Below are 12908 nucleotides of genomic sequence, written 5' to 3'. Positions count from 1 at the left end.
CTGTCTTTTCTAAGCATACTTTGGACACAAACTTTGAACAGTTGGAAGTGATAGAGTTAATTAAAAAAGCTATTACTGTCTGCATTTACACATCTAATACAAAGTTTACATTATGAAAAGGAGGAGGACTAAAATGTCCACTGGCAGCAGTTACAAAACAGCCAAGTGGAGCAGAGATGTTCGCAGCAGCATCTGTCTGTCCTAGAGCAAATTCTGGCTGGTGATTCTTCACAGAGCACTGTGTGGTTTTCTTTGTGCCTACATAAGACATATTCCCAATCATTAACAATAAGCAGTGGCAGACAATGCTGGTAGATAACTTAAGACAACTCTGGACTGAAGACTTCCCTTTTTCAGGAGGCATTCCCACCTGGGAGCATGATACCTTTCTCCCAGCGTGTAACAGGAGGCATTTTCCGGTTCCCACTCTGGTGAAATGTCATTGTTCTCATCCCACTGACTGATCTCTGTGTATTGATACTGCAATGGGTCTTACATTGCACTATTAGTTCATGTCTAGATAATTAGTGCTGCTTACGAAAAGTGCAACAAACATCTTGTATCTCTATGCCTCAACAACTCTTGGTTCTTGAAAGAATACCAGATTGGGCTTGGAGCTCTTGGATCTCTGTCCATTCTGAATATTTCATTACGTATCAGAACAAACCTGATCGCATAGTTTTCTTTCACTGTTATATCCACTGATTTTTAATAAAGGTAGCTTCAGAATTATCATGCCTAAAGATCAGAATCAAAGGCAATTGCTGCTAATTTGGTGACAATATTATCTTTTTATATCATTTATACTTTGATAACAGAATTTATTAAAAATAGATCTCCCAGAAAGTAATATCTATTTGCTCAATGTTGTATATTCTTCCCTTTCAGAATCCAGTTTGTGATTTTGTATTTACATAGTTTGGAACACACTGCAACAAAATCACAACACTGAAGCCATGTGAACATTTAAAACAATATTTGAGGAGAAACACATTCTGATACAGGTGTCAGGAATACTACAGCTGCAGTCATCACAAAGAATGATCAAAGCCTGAATCTTTCTTTTAAAGAAGACTGCTATTTAAAAGGCCTTTTATATAATACTAACTGGTTAGTTTTATTTGTGCTACTGCAATAAGGAATGTCTAAAATATATTAATGTTTTCAGACGGTAGAACAGTGCTATAAAACCCTTTGAAAAGATGCTCAGCCCTGAAAATGCTTTTTGAGAAGGTGAAGTTAGTAGCTGCTGAACACTTTAAAAAAATTGGTTGATGTATTTAGATGCTGAGTGTGAACCAAGCTTTTCCAGACAGCTCTCCTAATAGAATCTCACAGCTCTACAGCAAGGCATAAAATGAACTCTAGTCTTCTTAATCCTGTTGCAGACCATCTTTTCTTGAACCGTATCTTTATATCTACAAGTAGATGCTTCATAAGGCTCAGATTGGCCCATTAGTATTTTGTTCTTTTATAAGTAATGCTGCATCTTTACTAGCTAAGAGACTTCTTTTTGACTAAAAGGTCATCGATTTACATGGGTGAATTCTCGATCAGTTCTTTCTCTCTGACAAATTACCTTTAAGTCTTCCCAGTGCCGAAAAGTCTGGGGAATGCATGTGCTGACATTTAGAAAACTCTTCACATAATGCTTCCTGATGTTGGTTTCTTATTCCTTCTTCACTCAATTAAGGAGGTGTGGCAGTAGCCATGTGATGAAATACTAAGTTCTGCAGTTTTCTTTCTTCCTACAGAAAAAGGTCAGGATACCTTTCTGGGACAGAGTAAAATGCTTGACAGAAAAGATTTCAAGGGGGAAAATATTAGAAGAGGAGAAAAGAATTTAGGCCAAGCTGGAAAGTGGGGTATGTGAATTCCCTCAGGCTGAGGAGGGAATTAAATCTTACTCTAACATAGCCCACAACTGAGAAATGTACCAATCATTAGATCATTATGCAAAAAAACAGCTGCCTTCTCTTTCTTCCTCCTTCTTATTCCACTGAAATGGAAGGTGGTTTTCTGCTGTGTTCTTAACCAGCCCACAATATACTGGGTCCTTAAAGTGATTTTGGTAATAGGGACATCTTGTTTCTGAATTCCAGGTGAATCTTTCACTTAGATGGGAAATAATCATTTCAATTTTGGACTGAATCAATAGAACAGTATCACAAGGCAATTAAATGGCATAATTTTGGCTTTCTAACAGAGTTTTTGTCTCTCTTGCTCTCTTGGATTAAGGGATCTAAATTTTGCCAAAACCTGCACTTCGAGGGCACAACTGAGATTTACAAATTTTGTCCAACTCTTCAAGTTCTTCTACAAAAAAAAATAAAATTCCAAATTGTGGATAAAGACAGGAATAGAGTAAAAAAGGATGATATTAGAACTGTGATGGACATAAAATTTCCACAAGAAATTTAGATTTCCATCTTCAAAATCGGTATTCAAAGAATTCTAACTTTATGATTTTAAGTGCAAAATCTGAGACCACAGTCTCAGAAAATGTTTAGTTTTAAACAAGTTTGTAGAAAGATACCATTGCACAAAACAAAAAGATGGATTCATTTAGACTACAAAGACTAATTTGTGAAAATCTTTTTACAGAGTTTAAAATATTATTTAAAATATTTTGATATACAGCAACTGATGTTTGAGGCATAGCTAATGAAATTGGAATCCTCCATTACTGAAATGCAGATGTCAGATGTGTAACAAAACATCAACATTTCTAAACTAAACTTGCTAAGGCAATTTTTTTATATAGCAATTCACTTATTTTTATGCAGTATGTCGACTGGTACTTCAGATTATGCTGTTAGGTTTAGCAGCCCACTGTGATCTAATAAATAATGAAGATAACTTTGCTCCCATCATTGCAATGTGGTCAGTTTTTTAAGCTTGCTTACTTTCCACAATGCTCTTGCACATGAAGAACACTAGAGAGAAAAACAGGTATAAATACCTGCCCTTGGCATTGATAAGAGCTGTGATTCTGTAAAGCAGCAATGCAGGCCTTACACTTGTATCCAGTGCTAACACTTCTGTGCCATATTAAAGGACTTCAGAACTCCTGAAAGTCATATGCAAACAGCTGAAACAAAGTCCATTTCATTCCTGTCCAAAGACTATGCATATGCTTTTCCATAATCCCAAGGCACTTTTCAAAGACACCAAGGCCTCACTTTAAGGCAGAAGTATCTGAGTAACCTAGCAAATATTTCTCTTCTCAATAATACAGGCTCAAAAGTCTAAGGTTGTAAATAAGATTTTGCTCAGTGCGTAATAGCTGCTGTATTTACTTCCAGTTACTGAAGAGTCTCTAGTAGACTCATTGCCTTGTGACCTAAATGACTTTGATGTTTTAATGACATGGAGGCTGTTTCTTGTTGACCCTGAATGGTCCAAAGCAGGCATCCAGGTAGCACAGCAGATAGAGATTTACGACTCCAAGTAGGAAGGTACAACCTGAAGGATGTTTAAGATGCCCTTAACTCTGCTGATGGAGCACCGAGAAGGTTGTTTGCCATCTTCTTGGGAGATGGAGATGCAACACGTTGGTTATACCAAATTCAGAAATTGCCACAGTGACAGTGAAAGCACAAAGGGATCTCCTCATGTTTGCTTATCCACCTCTGCAATAGCTTATCATGAGAGGGCTACTCCATAAAACAGTAGAGGAATATGTATGGATATATACGAAAACCTATGATGAACTGGCAGCTACTGGCAACTACTGGCTCTGCTGATGTGTGATGCTTTGACTACTTCTTCATCCCATCAATTATGCTTTGTTCAAGAGACCAGCAGCAGGCCCTAAAGGTTTGAACAAAAAAATTCAAGCACAATCTGACATGAAAGTAAATGTGACAAAACAATAATACGATACTAGAGGGGAGTAGGAAATGTATCACTGGACTTGAACAAAGTAGTTTTCAATTAAAATTAGCTTTGACATATGCCTGAGTAAGTTGGACAATAGAAACATTGAAGGCGGGATGTGTTAGGTGGATAGAATCATGACCCTCGAATAGGTGAAAACAAATAGAAAAGGAGATAAAATGGAGAGGAAAAAAAATATTAAACATAAACCTATCTTTTATTGATGAAAAAAATTGAAAAAAGGAAGATGTGATACATTTTAAGCAGAGAAAAACACTAAGTCTCTGCATCATGTATCTTAGACAACAGCTGTAATGGTAATTCATTCTAAATTTTGCAGTGAATGGAATTATTATTTTTTTTTCTTTTTATTTGTTTTCAGTGTGTTTTATCAGCTGACTACATTTTATTTGACTTTTTTTTTTTTTAAGATTGTAGATTCACTCACTGAAAACTGAATAGCTTTCTAGCACTGCATGTAAACTTTTTTCCTATTAGTTTTGAGCCTAAGAATATGAAGAATGGTAAAATTCAATTCAAGCAGGGTGCTGGGGAACAATAAAAGGGAAGGAGAGAGGGAGGATTAATCATATAACCACTTTCCCATTTCAGACTTTTAAGGTAATATACTTCAGGGAAAAAAAGCCATTACCTCTATCTTTACACAGAATTCAGGACCAACTAAATCAGTCCAGGAAGGGACTATAAACAGGGTTCATCTCATGTCAGAACAGTCTGGAGCAGGGTCTCTTTGAGGTATACATATGTGTAAGTCTATCAGTGTGATTTTTTTGTTCCCACATTTCTTTTGATAGAAAATTAGTCCTGACTAGGTCAACCTGAATGATTAATCAATCTCATTCTCTGAATGTTTTCAATTTTATGTGATTTTCCTGAGGCAGGGATCATTCATTCTGAAAATTGGCTAAGCATCTTGTGGACCACCTCAGTCATTTGCTATCTAAAGAAAACATTCATCAGCAGTTCTCAAAGCAGGGAAAAAAATGGAGTTGTGGTTCTGAGCTCAGTAAGAGTTTGGAAAAAGACAAAACCACTTCACAAAGTTGAAAAATTTTGTCACTGCTGGAGGATTGAATCCACAGGGAGCTGAATACCTTTGACAGAGCTAAAACCTGACTCACATAAGATATGGACTTCCCAGCACACTATTCCTGAGAAATGTTTGTATGCTGATTCAGGAGGGTTACCCACCCACAATTACACAAGAACTCAAGGGAAGCTGTTAGCCAAGAGCTCTTGCTTTTTGCAAAGGGAAAATTCAGTGCTCTGTGGCATTCTGAGGGTGTGAGACAGCAGCTCCTGAGTCAGCCTACTCCACCAGGATTTCGTGGGGGAACTCTGCTGCACATGACCCCAGCTGGCACAGTGTTTCCTGATTAAGTGCTGGAGATCTTCCAGGGACCCCTGACGCAGAACTTACCCAGCTATTCCCATGAGCTTTGCCATTATTTTGTAACTATTCTTCCCTCTAATAATTTCTTATAGCTGTACATCCATAAGGCTCATGGATCTTTCTTAATTTTCATAAAATTTGTACTTGAACAAAATCTAGAAGCTTTAAGTTTGTTCTAGCACTGGACTTATAGAAATCAATGAATGAATTGGTAACATTCCTGAAAGCGTGAGCAACATTCACTATAGCAGCTGAGTTATATCATGCTTGTCTAATACACCAAGAATGATGTTTAAACAAAGCAGGTCTTAACACTTAGTCAAAAAGACATTCACATGATCCAACTCTTCTAAAATGGATACACAATTTTTCTGGGGCTCACTGAGGCTGTGGATAATTATCCTTCCATAGAATATGGAGTGCCAATAACCAGGCTTCTGAAAAACTGTCAAAGTACAGTTAATACGGCTGGAAACAGCTGAATTCAACCAAACACTGTCAGTTACGAAATCCTCAAAAACATCAAAAAGCAGAAGTATACCTCTATATTTACAGTCGCCTCAAATGCACACTGTTTATGCATTTTTACTCATGCTGACTTGCTGATGCCTCATGGAAAAATTTGGAAAAAACCAAATGTTTTATTTACAGACAGTTTTGCCAACTATCATACTTTTTACCTATTCTTTGTTTCTAGGAAAAGCTGGCTAAAAAAAATGGTATCTGATCTTTCAGAATTCATTCTGCTCTACCTGTAACATCTCAATTATGGTTTTCAGTGTTTCCATGAGGCATCAGCAGGTCTAAAAGAAAAACGAAATTGTACTTATATGATAGACATTACTGTGTCTTTCTTTTGAGTAAAGGGTCTACTGTGAATTTCAAAAACTGTATTGTAATGAGTAAAAGTCTGCCTTGCGAAGCCAGCCTGTTCTAGTGCTGGACTGATATTAGATTGTCAGGAGTCCAAGAAGGGAGACTGATAAAGTCACTCACATGTCCTCCTTTTGTTCTCACCTACATCTGGCAAAAAATGTCAGACTATAAAATCCTCAAATTCTCTATTTTTTCTGATTACTATTGCAGCAAAAATATCCAGCAAAGTAAGTTCTCCACCAGTCTAACTCTGACCTAGCCTGGATGGACAACGTCTAACCATGACAATTACTAAAACGTCAATGACCTGTCCGTTCACTCACGCATTCATTCGCCTTCCTCCTCCTGAGACTGCCAATACACTTACTCGTCTTGACACCTTCTGACACTTGTAAACTGGTCAGCACAAACAACTACTGGGTGCATTCTTTCAGGCGTTGACAATTAAGCGGTACACAGATCAAAACTTTTTGTGCCCTAATTTGGACCTAAACTTCCATTAGCAACTACTTTAATCATCTTGACCCAGAAATCATCCATCTCCCAGTCATTTGATTGCAAAGACATTTCTACCAGATTTTTACTGCCCAGGTAAACTACCTCGATGCTATATTCATAGAGAATATTTTAGGAAAACTAAGTTGGGGAATTTTACTTCAAAGCTGCTCTAAATATTCTGCTGAAAACTGAAAAAAAAGTGTTTGTGAAAGTTTTTAAATGAACATTGACAAGCAAATTCTTTAAATACACACACATTTTCAGGCTCACTTTCTTGCACCACTCTTTAATCTTGTATAATACTTAATGGATGACATATTTCATTCCACAAGTTGACAATGTTAAAAATGTGCTATTCCTTCTAGTTTTAGTATACTGCAAAGCCACTGATAGCTACAGGCACTATGAGCGATATATGACTGAAGAAAAATGAGATTACTGCTGATAAGGAACAAGAGACTTTCATATCTTAAAAGAGTCTGAAATCCAACAAATATCATCCCTAGCAGCAGATGCCCCTCAGACAGACAGTGAAAGAAAAATGGTGGAAAAGTACTCGTTGTGGCTTGTTTTTCCTTCAGCCAGAATGATAGCAGAAAAATTAAATAGCTCTAGCATACCGTCTGCATGAAGAAATCTTACCTCTCTGGGAAAAACATAACCCAATGATGACTAACCGTTGAACAACATGAGCAGCAATTTTCCACTGTAGAAGAAGTGATGTTACTCTGACTCACCTTCATTGGTAGAATACACCTTTACTCTGGACGTGTTGCTCTTTTTAAAGCTATCATGCTGTGATCATCAATGTTTGTCGTAATAATGATCAATTTAATGGAGGTGTAATACCATAGCCAAACCTCAGGCTGGAAATACTGTATTAACGATTCTTTAACAAAAGGAATGAGACATATGCAAATGTGAAACAGCTCCTTTCTCTGTCTATTAATGTGCCCCTTGAACATGAATGAACATAATTTAAAGATGTCAATATTTCATGCTACAGTGCAACCCTTACCTTGTATCCTGACGACTTGATGTGCACTCCTCGCTTGGTCAGTGTAGATTTCATTCGGATGAAAAAAGAGCGCTCTAGAGTGTTGTCAGTAGTTAGTAAACTGGGGCTTGTAGATTCCACTAGGGAATAGAAAAAAATACATATAATTTAGATTTTATACATCCCCTCTAAGCTATTTTTCAGGTGCAATCCTTGAACTCACTAAAAATAAATGACTGATGGATGCTAAGAGTGTTGTAATCAATTTAACTCGTTTAGAAAATGTTTACTTAGCAAAAAAAAAAAAATTGAAAAATATATGTATACTCAGTAAGTCTCATTTTCAGGTTATTTTTCCCATAGAATTTTTAACAGAGAGTTGCCTCATTAACTCTTTCTTGGACAATTTGGTTATGACTGGAATTATTTTGTGAGGTTATTACGTTGTTTTAAAAATTGGAGAGTTCTTCAGCCTTTTGTGAAAGGCAAAGTCCCTCCGAGGTAGCAATTCTGTCTGCTGAAATAGGCTGCAAATTCTGCAGGCTTTTATTCCCTGGTCTCCAATCCTTGCTTGCAGTGATACCTAGGGTGAGTCACTGCTGGTTTTAAGTGCCTTGGTTGCCCCATTACTGAGGGTCAATAAAGCACTGAATAGCCTGAAGGCAAAAATGCTCAAGTAAACGACACATTATTATTGTTATTATCATCATCACCATAATTGTTAATTATTGGTGACTAATTCGTCACTAATGAAACGTCTTCATAGTCCAATTGGAGAGATATTTCCTGCTTGAAACTATAGATGTCACCTGTGGCTCTCACTCCCTCAACTTCAACCACTTAAAATAGTAAAATAATACTCTTAGTGTAAACCATGGCAAAATAGCGGGTACAAACCTAGTCAGCATTGAGATACTCTTTATACAATCTTTATTATTGCTATTTTTAGTCCTGATAACCGACCTCTCCTCAAAATATTGTTCATGGGAAAATTCTAGAGCAGCTTACTATAAGCAAGCATTATTGGAGATTAACTAACTTTCAGTTTCAATGGGTAATTAACACTGAATATAAGACTTATTTTGAAATTATTCTGCTGTTGTTTTGGACAACCAACCAAACTACCAGTAGAAAGTATTCATGTATTTCAAAATTATTTGTTATGCAGTCAACAAACACAAAAACTTGTTTGTGAGCTAAGGATTACATTGAATTGTCTTGTGTTTGTGACATTTCAACTCTATTGTGATGAAATAACTGACAACAGTGCCCATTTCTTTAGTTTCTCTCTTAAGATTTTTTTGTTTTAGAGAGCATGAATTCGATGTCATTTTAAATGTACAGCTCTTTATCACTCGAGGGAAAAGCAGAGCCATGTTATATTTAGTACTTTCATTTCTTCTGATTAAATATGAATTACTATGAAATTTTTCTCATCATCTAACACGCCATAATACGCCAACAGCTTTTTAATACACTATATAAGCACAAACTTCTGCTCTAAGAGTTTAATTTGCCCCTCTAATCCAATCACATCAACCTTATTTCTCTTATCAGAGATTCCCATTTTGAATTAAATGAGCTCATTAGTTTTAATCAAAAGCAGAGAGATCAAAACTTAAACGTAAATGCTTTAGATCAGAACTGTCAGTCAGCCGTGCAGTTCTATTTTACTAAAACACAAGATCAGAGACCCTTAGAACCAATTTTTTCTCGTAAGGGATGCCAAGAGCTTGAAGATGCTATATCCTTTTTTTTTTTTTTTTTTGCTCCCAAGGACAGATTATACATTTAAGGTTAGACTTAATTTAGAGTACTTTTTTTCGTCCTAGTGGAAATGGGAAAGTATGCTATTCTGCTGTTGTCTCTCTCACATTTATTGGTGCTGGTCCTTGGAGACCTGAACAAATGTGAAGCCATCACAATTCATGCAACAAACCTGTCCTCAAAAAATTCAGCTCTGTTGAGTAATATCATCTAAGAAATAAAACTCTGAAAGGAAAGAGAGTGGATAGTGGATACTTTCACAGCATAGTTGCACCCTGAAACAGCAACCAGGGTCACCAGGATAGCAGCAGTACTGCTAAAATGAGGATCATAATTAATTATTATTTTTATTGTACAGTACTCTATAGTGCAGTAGTTAAAGAGTACATTAAGAAACCACAGCATGGGTGCTTCCTGCTGTGTGAAGAAATGCTAAAATCAGCTTAACAAGTGTAGTTGTTGTAGTCCAGCACATTATGCTCTAGCACAGGCAATGAGTACAATATGTCCTCATGTGTTCTAATGGTAATTACCCAAACACACAGAAGTAATGTTAATTAAACACACAATATCTCACGCTCGAAAAATTATCAGGCTGTAATATATATGTACCATTCCCAACAACTGAAATTAAGATTTCTCTTTCATACACAGTTTTATGAAAGAAAGGAAAACATCTGACATCTAGTACAGTGCACTTGGCATTGACATTTTCTGGACTCATGTCACCGTATATCATAAACTTAACATTATTTTCCTGTTACTATAAGATGTACAAACCTATACATCTCCGTAAGTGAATGTTATAAAATGCATATAATTTATACAACCGACTGGAACAGTGTCTGTCATATAAATATGTATTCTGAAGTGTTTGATTTTAACAAAAAATACCTGAGAGTGTATGTGTGAGATGGGATTAGTTACCTAAAAGTCCAGAACAGCTTATGAACAGCTTTCTGAATTTCTCTCGGGAGAGAACCATTATGGCTGATAGTACAAATCTGCATTCAGAGTTGCACCCACCCATGGTAGATACTGTAACAATGCTAACGGTGATTACGCATGCAGGATTTTAAAAATAGGATGTGTACAGAACGCATCCACCAACGTCAGTGAGATTTGCACAGGAATACACAGAACATGGTCCATTATGAGTTCTCTGGAGTTGATTTTAAATGCCTATCACTCAGCCTTTTCAAATTTTTTCCAATTATGTCAAAGGAAGCTAGCAATCTGAGGAACAGCAGAATGAAACTCTGTAGCAATTCATTCTTTCAAGATCTTCTTTAAATTTGTAATCTAAGACCTTTAAAAAAGCCCGAAATAAGCAAGGTCTGCTTTGCCTGATACCGTAGTAACTAAAGATGTCTTTTACACTGAAAAATAGTGCTCCTGGGCTGAATTTACTGAGTCTAAACCTACTGTTGAGTTATAAACCTCTGAAACTGTGAGTTTAGAATGCTAATAATATGATAAAAGTCAATGCTCACTGCGTGTGAATGAAAGCACTATACACTGTAAGGCTCAGAAGAATAAAAACTAAGTCTGGATTGTCTTTGCAAAACAGATAACTGTGTACTCTGTTGGGAAGCACTTGCCTTTGTGTGTCCTTAAATATCTTTGGCAGGTACTACTAAAGGAATAAACCTGTACTCTTTCCACTCTCAAAGCTGCTAAGGCAGGATGAGATTTCTGGACACAAGGAATGCATTGTCCATTTCAGAGGGCATGAAGCTGCAACCCATGATACCCATGAAAAAGTGTCATAAATGTTAAAACATTAGTATGAACTAGTTGCCAGTTCCCAAAATTTAGTTATCTCCTCCTAACCATTTCTCTGTGAACAAGCCTTGCAGCTCTGATCTTGATCTTTCAATGGGCTTTGCCTTGGGAATGATCTTAGGCCTAGACCCCACAAACCAGTCACGCACTGTTTAACTTTACCTGCTGGAAGAGTTCTTCTATTTTACTGGAATGTGTACTGATAGATAAACATGCACGTAACTGTTTGGAGGACTAAGGTCCATGGCTCTAATCCTGCAATGATCTGCAGATGTACTCCAGCATCTGTGTGCCGCCTGACTACCTTAGTGCTACAGAGCAAGGCAATGTTAAACAATGCAAATAACTGCTATTACACAGCAATAACACAAGCACTATCCCTATGACTGATTTGCAAGCACATTCAAATTCAGATAAACAATTTGTCCCCCAGGAAAAAAGAAGTCCCAAATTTGATTTATGTCTTAAATAACGAAATGCTGCCAAAGCAGCCCGAATAAATATTCACCAACTTCTGGGGTTTTTTCCTCACATGCATTAAAAATAATTGAGAGGAGAAAAATGCATTTTCGCATCCCAAACAGCTAAAAAATAGGCTTCTGACTCTTAGGAGGACCAGAAGCTATGGAGGAAAAACAAAAAGCCAACAAGGAATTTTAGGGGGTTGGTGGGAAAAAAGCTTACAGTTTAATATATGGGAAATTCTGGATTTTGTAGAATTTCAGGAAGTTTTCACCTGGCTTTCATTTATCTTCCTTGAAAACAGATGTCTATACAGCTTTTAAGAGACATTCTCAAACACTGACTATATAGCTCTTAAAAGAGAAACAAAATAAGATAATATACAAAATAGTAAGAAAAAGGGAGCTCTCTTCCCATGTTATCTTCCACATTTGCAAACCTCTTCTTGCATTCTCTTAAAGTTTTATAAGCCTTCAGATTAATAATTCAGTAATATAAATCTACTATTTTCAGTTGGACTAGATGCATTTTTGTAAATGTATCTATTTCTTCTGTGCAGTTTATTGTCTGTAACCAGGCATTAAAAGGCTTTCTAGGAAAATTTAACTTTGAGTAGTTAACTGTCCTGTTTTTTTTCTCATATTATTGCCCCCTAAAGTGTGTTTTTAATCAGAAAAGTGACTCTCAAAAACGTAGTGTTGCTAAGGTCATCCTCTATCAGTAGCTTACAGATCAAGTTTGATCATTTTATAAGCTAAAAGACAGATTTTTCTAACTACTAGAACAGCAAATACAATTCAAAAGCTTCAAGTTAAGACAATTTATTTCCAGTAAGTGCAAGTTACTATGAAATTATACTCTAGCACTTGTGCAAATGCATGGTTTTAAGTGAAGTGGGTTCAGTCTGATTGCAAGTACTGGAAGCTAAAGCTTGGTCTAGGAAGGTGTTGAAGATTCTTGGACTAGTCAGATGAACCACTTAGGCATATTTATGCACATGGGCAGCCTGTCTGGAAAACATCAGATGAGCCCGGAGCTAGCAATTTCTATGGGTCCTCTCTTGGTCTCGCTGGTGTGCTCAGCATCTTGCAAAATCGAGGACTATCTGAACTATTTAGCTAACATATTTTTGCTGTAAGCTGTCCCAGTTACAAACAGCAACTTGAATTCCTGAATAACCAGATTTAGATCTGAAATTCATGGTACTTTTATCTACCTTAGTAAGACCCT

At 36.6% G+C, this 12908-nt stretch overlaps 1 protein-coding gene across 5 annotated transcripts in view; it reads right to left on the bottom strand.

The window, feature by feature from the left end:
- Nucleotides 1-12908, bottom strand: part of NPAS3 (neuronal PAS domain protein 3) — a 607981-nt gene that overhangs the window by 49773 nt on the left and 545300 nt on the right. For all 5 annotated transcript variants that reach the window (XM_074149299.1, XM_074149300.1, XM_074149301.1 and 2 more), the window contains one exon: nucleotides 7686-7804. In XM_074149299.1, coding sequence (XP_074005400.1) covers nucleotides 7686-7804 — 119 coding nt within the window. The remainder of the gene's footprint in view (nucleotides 1-7685; nucleotides 7805-12908) is intronic.

The sequence above is a fragment of the Numenius arquata genome, chromosome 6 (genome assembly GCF_964106895.1).
Source record: "Numenius arquata chromosome 6, bNumArq3.hap1.1, whole genome shotgun sequence".
In the NCBI taxonomy this organism is placed as follows: domain Eukaryota; kingdom Metazoa; phylum Chordata; class Aves; order Charadriiformes; family Scolopacidae; genus Numenius; species Numenius arquata.
Note: the sequence above shows the minus strand (reverse complement) of the source record. Positions and strands in the feature narration are given on the sequence as shown.